Source organism: Belonocnema kinseyi, chromosome 3 (genome assembly GCF_010883055.1).
Source record: "Belonocnema kinseyi isolate 2016_QV_RU_SX_M_011 chromosome 3, B_treatae_v1, whole genome shotgun sequence".
In the NCBI taxonomy this organism is placed as follows: domain Eukaryota; kingdom Metazoa; phylum Arthropoda; class Insecta; order Hymenoptera; family Cynipidae; genus Belonocnema; species Belonocnema kinseyi.
Window position 1 is genome coordinate 84,880,026 of NC_046659.1, and position 8,121 is coordinate 84,888,146.

Here is an 8,121-nt window from a genome sequence, read left to right on the forward strand (position 1 = left end):
CCCGTTCTGAGAAGCGCGCTATATGAGTCAACGGTGTTGACTCATATTGTCATTGGTTTGGCTAAACATGTTACTGACCACTTCTTGATGCGTGTTTCGTATTTAGACATCGCTTGTGTCGATAAAGCTAGTAGGATTGGTTCTATTCGCTGATCATGGGCGCTTATCGTTCGGCCCTCTGGCGAAGGGTACACTGTTATTATCGATGTGCGCACTAGTTACTAATGTTACTTTGGATACCATTTCTGTCTTTAAAGAAGTGATTAATTAGTCAAGTTAAAATCTTGGGCGCTTAGCGTTTGATCGTTTTGAGATGCGCGCTATATGAGTCAACAGTGTAGGCGAAAATATGACAGACCACGATCTGAACCGTGATTTCTATGTTTACATCGCTTTTGTAACAAAATCTGTTGTAATTCGTTTTATTCACTGATCTTGAGCGCTTGCCCCGCATAGCGCTAAAACTGTCCATTTTTTTGGATTTTTTTACGGATATTTCATCCGGCACTTATAACCTTAAAAATGACAAATTTTCAGCTAAATCCACCGAAAGCCATTTTCCCATACATTTAGTGCGGGGTCCTTTTCAACTAAAAATATTTTAACTTATTAACCGCAAAGGATATCCATTTTCTACCAAAAAGCCCATTTTTTAACAAAATACATGAATTTTTAACCGATTAGTAGATTTTTCAAGTAGAAAGCATCAATTTTCGAAAAATAAAATTAATTTTAAGCAAAAAATGTAATAGTTAAATTTTTCATAGTTAAAGAAAATAATTTTCAACCAAAAAAAAAGAAACAAGTTTCAATACAATAGTTCAATTTTCAACCAAAGGAATAATTCATTAAGCAAAAAATGAATTTTCAACAGAGTATTTCAACTTTTGCACAAGTAGTTGAATTTCTGTCCAAAAAAAGATGACTATTTAACAACCTTGCATTTTCAACAAAGTAATTAAATTTTTAATTAAATAGTCGCATTTTTATCCAAACGAAATGAAAAAGAGGAAAGGCGAAATATCAAAGTGATTTACAAGCTTATTAAATTAATGTTGAACTGTACCGTGGCAAGGACATCCGTCACAAAAAGTTGTTTAAATTTATCATCAGGAAATGTACTAAATATTATTAAAATTATTTGTTTAATTTTTCTGAAATATTTCTGAAGTATTTTGAAACCACAGTTTTTAGCCCCCCCCCCCCCATTTGTATCATATTCTATGGATGGCCTTTATGTATTACATGGCCTTAAAAGAAACCGAATTCAAATAATTTATGAAACAAGGCATAGAAGAACAATTTTTGAACCATCTTAATATTTGGATTTAAAATTACTAACTGTAATAAACAACCGTTAATTAAACAATATTTTTATAACACATGTATGATTTCAGACCTTTCCAATGCATTTCCTCTAAAACGGAACTGAAGTAGTACTTTTCGAGCATGGTGACTTTTGCTCCCTAGGGAGCAGAAGTGTGACGTCAGAGATGAATAATGAAAATTAGACATATATAAGCTTACATTTTGTACTCAAAAAGTTTCGGATAGGATTTCATTCCGAATTATTCCGAAATCTGTATCCGAACCAACCCGAATCAACCCGAACCAATCCGAACTCAGATTGATATATACTGAATTTTCAATTCGAATGAATCCGAGTTCGGATTGAATTTAATTCATTCGGTTTGAAAATCGGCTTAGGTCAATCCGAGTTCAAATTCATTTGGATCGAAAATCTGATTGAATCGTATTGAGTAAGATTAATTTTTAACCAATTTCGATCGAACGAAATTTAGACATTTTTTCCGACTAGTTTAGATAGATTCGGATTGGTTTGGATAAATATTTGCGAATTATTCGGATTTTTTCGGAATGAATTTCTATCCGAAACTTTCTCCAGAGTTACCACGAATTACCGATGAATTACCAGGCATGTGTTTCAATCGTCTTTGAAATGATACACTTGTTATACAAAAAAATAGTATGCATCAAGGAGGAGGGGACTTTTTACGAATTATGTATTCTTTCAGTAAAAGTTGTAGGCCAGCGCGAATTCGCGAGCCAAAAAAGTCCCTTTTCTCTCCCTTGGTGCATAAAATCCTATTTTTCTCACTTTCGCTAAGTCTCCACCCGGAACAACAGTAGGAGGCTGATAGTTGATCCCGACTTTGAACCCAGTTGGACACCAATCCACAAATCGAATAGTGCTTTTCCCTTTCATAGCTGCGATTGCGGCATTGACATCCTTAGGCACCACATCTCCTCGATAAAGAAGGCAACAAGCCATATATTTCCCTTCTCTTGGATCGCACTTCACCATCTGGTTTGCTGGTTCAAAACACTCTGCGGTGATTTCTCCAACAGTCATTCCTTCATGGAAAGCTTTATCAGCAGAGACAACAGGTGCGTAGGTCGCAAGAGGAAAGTGGATCCTGGGATAAGGCACCAGATTCGTTTGGAATTCGGTCAAGTCGACATTCAGGGCACCGTCAAATCTCAAAGAAGCCGTTATAGATGAAACCACTTGGCTGATGAGTCTGTTCAAATTGGCGTAGCTGGGTCTTTCGATTCCCAGTTTCCTTCGGCAAATATCGTATATGGCCTCGTTATCGACCATAAAAGCACAATCCGAATGACTGATTGTGGAATAGGTAGTGAGACTTGCATTGTAGGGCTCAACGACAGCGGTTGATACCTGTGGATTTTTTTTAAATTTGAGATTAGAGTTATTTTAATTGAGGGCCCGGATCTAAGCACCGGTTATCATTTTCCTAGCACTCGAAATAGGATCCCTTATTATTAATTTCATATTAATTTCTGGCACACTAGGTGCCAGAAAGTTATAACCGGTTCTTTGATTTAGGGGTCCCAGAGCATGCCACAAAGCTTGAACCCCCGAGGAATTGGGACAAACGACACTAGTGTGACTAAAAAAAAATTATACATTTTTGGATCTGAACACGCTCACTAGCCCATGTTGTAAGTTTTTAGTCAATAAATTAAAAAAAAAATCAAAATTAGATATTATTTAAAGGTCATTTCTTCGAACTTTGACTTTTTACAAATTTTGTGTTGTTTTCTTATGATCTCAATGTTTTGGAAATGTGTGTATTAAAATTGCATACATATAAAATTATCGCCTTTTATATTATCATAATTGTAAACAATTTAATAGTAAAATTTTTAAACTAATTTTTAAGGATAATAAGAATTTTTTCTTACATTTTTAACATTTTTCTACAAGAAGTAACTTTTCAAATTTTACTTATTGTTTCTTATCATTGGCAGTCAAATTTCAACAGAAAAATTATTTTTCTTAAAAATAAGTTAACATATTTTAATTAAATTATGTACAATCATGGTAGTGTAAATGGGGATAATTCTATGTACGAAAATGTATTACACGCATTTTCAAGACATTGAAAATAAAATCATATCCAATTTTTTAAAATTTGTTTCTAAACCGATAAGTCGAATGTTTCAGAAAACAGTTGACTTTTAAACCCGGAAAAAATGAATTTTCAGCTAAGAAATAATATGTTTTCCACAAAATAATTACATTTTCAACAAATAGATAAATTAATCTCAAGCCATGCAGTTGCATTTACGAAGAAGTTGAATTTTCAAAGTAAAAAGACGAATTTTCAATCAAATAGTCGTATTTTAAAACAATCATTTAAATTGCCAACCAAGAACTTTTATACAAAAATAATTTAATTTTCAACGCAAAAATATAAATTTTTAATCCTAAAGGACGAATTTTCTACAAATCAGTTAAATTTTCCAACAAAACAAATCACTTATTAACAAAATAGTTGATTTTTTAACAAAATAAAAAAAATCTCAATAAAATAGTCGATTTCTTAACCACATAGTTGAATTTTGAGCATAGAAAAATGCATTTATAAGCAAATAGTTAAATTTTCCACAACAAAGAATTAATTACCAAGAAGAGTTAATTTTCTACCAAATAGATAAAATTTCAAATCAATGTTTTAACTTTTAACCAAATAGTTGAATTATCAAGCAAAAGAGATGAATATTTGACATAATAGTTGGATTTTAAACCATATAAATTTAAATAAAAAAATGGTTGAATTTTCAAGACAAAAGGACGAATTATCAACAAAACAATTGAATTTGAAAGACAAAAATATGATTTTTTCCAGAAAAAATTTAATTTTCAAAAACATTTCTAATAAAATAATTAAAGTTTCAACAAAATAGTTGAATTATCTACCAGAATATTTAAATTTACAACTATATAGTTGAGATTTCAAATAAAAGATTTAAAAAGTCGTATTTTCTACCTCAAAAGATGATCAACTGAAAAGTTAATTTTTCAACAAAATAATACAATTTCTAACAAAACAATTACATTTTCAACTAAAATGATGAACCTTAAAAAAAAAGAATTTTTGATAAAGATTAATTCTTAACGAATAATATAATAGTTCAAACTTCAAGTAAGAAACGATTTTAATTTTAAATTAAAAACTGTCAAATTTTACAACAAATTTAAAATATCAACGAAAAAATCTAATATTTGATATTTCAAACAAGATTATCTTACTGATGAATAAAATTAAAAATAAGTGAAAGGAAATTAATATGAACTCAACCAAAAAGTCCAGTTTTATTCAAAAAGATAAAATTTATAGCAAAAAAGACAAATTTATAATAAAACTCATGAATTTTCAAACAAATGATTGAATTATTAACAAAATGCAAAATATTTTCGACCAACAATGAAAAAGTGAGATTTTTAATTGAAAAACAAAATTTGCTACCAAAAAAGAAAAGATTTTCAACAAAATAGGTCGATCTTCAACCAATGAAATAAATATCGAACGAAGCAGTTCAACTTACAACCAAGTATAGTTGAATTTAAAAAAGGAGAATTCTAGATGGAAAATTTAATAGGTGAATTTTCAACTAAAAACGATCAATTTTCAACCAAATATATAATAATTAAATTGGTGGTTGAAAAATTAATTTTCAACAACAAAAAAAACATGGGAAAAACAGGAGTTCTTTTAAAGGAAGCAAAGAGGGAAATAGGGGGAAGAGTGATAAGTTTTAAATTTAGAGTTTTAGTGATTTTACTTGTAAAATGAAATTACTAATTTCCATTTTTTTAAGAATTTAAAGAAGTTTGTTTCACGTTAACCCCTCCCCTCTACATAAAAAATGGTCATTAAACCTCCCCCCCCCCACCAACGAAAGTGTCACGTAGTTTTTGAACGGTCCCTATAAGATCATGCAATACTCACCCAATTCCTGCCTTATTAGCATTAAGGAACATTTTTTGTCTTAAATTTCTAAGACTACAAGGAAATTAAATTGATTTTTTTGTATTTTCAGAAATCTTGGACTGTAAACGTATTTAAGTGCCTTTTATATAATTATAAAAAGATGTTGGTAAGCTAGAAACTGGGTCAGTATTACATGGCCTTAAGGCCTTAAGTGACCAATTCGCTTAAACGAATTTACTCACTAACTAATGCACTCAACTTCCGATATAATAACACCCGGTTTACAATATTCCTAGAACTGATGGCCTCCTTACTTTCGTAATGAGAAGAGCCGCGGAGCTGAAAGAGAGACGGTGCTCAGTCAAGCATGGCAAACAGCTCCTGAACCCCACTCTCAGCAGGTTAATTGCATCATGTTGCGTCATGCGTCCAAATAAAACAGAAATGCTTCGTGAATGTTTACATTTGGATTTCCTCGATTTGGGATCAAGGCCGCTGAAAGCCATGTCCGAAATCGTTCTAATATCTAGAGTTGAGTGTAATTTGAATAGATTTTTCATAACAGACATATGTAAAGGAAATAAAGCCTTTAGGTCCGTCTGGTATCAAAGACTCTTTCGGGTTATTATTTTGAGAGTAAGTTCGTTTAAAAAAAATTGGTCACGTCGCAGCCTACTACATGACTTTAAGTTAGAGTTATAATATTTACTTGAGGTGCGGGATAAATTGCAAATTGAAGCTTGCTCTTCTTTCCATAAGTGTCGGATAGTCTTTGCATCAAGAGGGAAGTGAATCCGGAACCGGTACCACCGCCAAAGGAATGGAAAACAAAAAAGCCTTGGAGACCCGTACATAAATCAGTCAATCTTCGAATCCTGTCCATTACACCATCAATCACTTCTCGGCCGATGGAATAATGTCCTCTTGCATAATTGTTTGCTGCATCTTCTTTGCCAGTTATAAGCTGCTCAGGGTGGTAAAGATGCTTGTAGAGTCCCACTCGTACTTCATCTGATAAAAGAGACTTTGAATAATAATCTGATTAAAGAATAATATTCGTAAAGTCCATGTAGCACTTACCCAATTTCTACCTATAGTCGAAATATATTGAATTTTCAACCAAAAAATATCCTCTACCAAAAGGGATGATTTTTCTATCTAAACAGAAGAATTTTCGACAAAATACAATGAACCTTAGAGATAGGGCCCCCTTCTATAGCCATTCCGAGAATTGACGCCGCGCCGCGAGTAAAAGAAGCTGCGTGGGGTGAGCGGCGGTCGCTTAGGCGTGAACAAATAAAAGCTTTTTCTATGAAACGGCCCTCTATCTGGGTAATTGCCCACCTCCCCCAGCCACAAAACCGGCCCAGTCTCAGAGTTTCACTGTAATTGAACTTTCAACTAAATATTGTACTTAAACTAAGCTAAAAAGACGAATATTATCTATGCAATTTGAATTTTCAGCAGAAACATTCATTTTCAACCAATAAAGATAAGCTCTCAATCAAAAAGATGAATTTACAACAAACTTTTATTTTCTAACCTGGAAGATGAATTTTCAACGAAAGATATGAAGGTCCTACCAAATAGTTGCATGTTTGATAAAAGTAGTTGATTCCTCAGCCAAAAAGATGAACTTGCATTAACAACAAAATTAATTTTCTACCCAAGAAGATGAATTTCCAAACAAATAACATGAATTTTCGATCAAAAAAGATAATTTTAATAAAATAGTTGAATTTTCAACAAAATCGTGGAATTTTTAACCAAATAACGGAATTTTCTACATACAAAGATACATTTTCAACTGGAAAGGTTATTTTTAGTGAAGAAAGATTGATTTTTAATTAAAGAGTTGAATTTTCAAATGATATAGGTAAGTTTTCAACTAAAAATGAAATTGTTAAAACTTCAGTGCATACTCCCCCCCCCCCCGAAATTTTTTCCTGCTGTATAACCCCTCTGCAAAGTTTTTCTGGCTACAGCCTTGTAACCTCAACCAAATTGATGAATTCGCAAATAAAAATTTAATTTTCTATTCAAAAAGATAAGTTTCCAACAAAGTACATACATTTTCTAACAAATAGAAGAATTTTTTGCGTACAAAGATCAATTTTCAACCAGGAAGATGCATTTCCTACCATAAGAATAATTTTCAACTAGGAAATTAAAGTTCGACCATGAAAGACGAATTTTCAACCAAATATAGTTAATTTATCAAATGAAAAACATAATTCTTTAAGTAGAAATGAGACTGTTAAATTTTCATTATAAAAATGTATTGTCTGCAGTAAAAAACGAATTTTTAACAAAATAGTTGAATTCTCGACCAAGAAGAAGAATTTAAAATAAATAATATACGTGCATTTTGTACCTAATAGTTGAGTTTCCGACAAAAAGGTGACTAATAAAATAGTCGAATTTTCAACAAAATAATTGCATTTTTGACCAAATAAGGTAAGTGTGCCAGCTATCGGAAGCTTAAGGCGAATTGCAGATTTCAAATGCTTAAAAACTATATTAAACATACTAGGCAGTCTGATAAGTAAGTACCTGAAAATTCTAAGAGATGGTATTAGTATTCACTAATGTGAACCATTTTCGTCGAGCTTGATCCTTCAAATGACGCCTGTCAAAACTTTAGCCATTTATGTTTACGCATTTACAAGTTACAGCACTGAGAAGCGACTAACCTCCGAGTTTTTTTTTAATATGGAAAAATCTGAATTTAGAGTTTTGATCAAACACTACTATCTTTGCAAGAAAGCGATATCCGAGACCAAGGCCAAGCTGGATAAGTATTACCCGGACTCTGCACCGTCGATTGGAACGATTCATAAGTGGTTTACCGAGTTTCGTT

At 32.1% G+C, this 8,121-nt stretch overlaps 1 protein-coding gene across 1 annotated transcript in view; it reads right to left on the reverse strand.

Annotated features, from left to right (window-relative positions):
* LOC117169401 (tubulin alpha-1C chain-like) overlaps positions 1–8,121 on the reverse strand; it is a 14,401-nt gene that overhangs the window by 4,149 nt on the left and 2,131 nt on the right. The window contains exons 3-4 of the mRNA XM_033355770.1: positions 5,971–6,272; positions 2,120–2,701 (exon numbers count right to left, since the gene is read on the reverse strand). Of these exons, the coding sequence (XP_033211661.1) occupies positions 2,120–2,701; positions 5,971–6,272 (884 nt within the window). The remainder of the gene's footprint in view (positions 1–2,119; positions 2,702–5,970; positions 6,273–8,121) is intronic.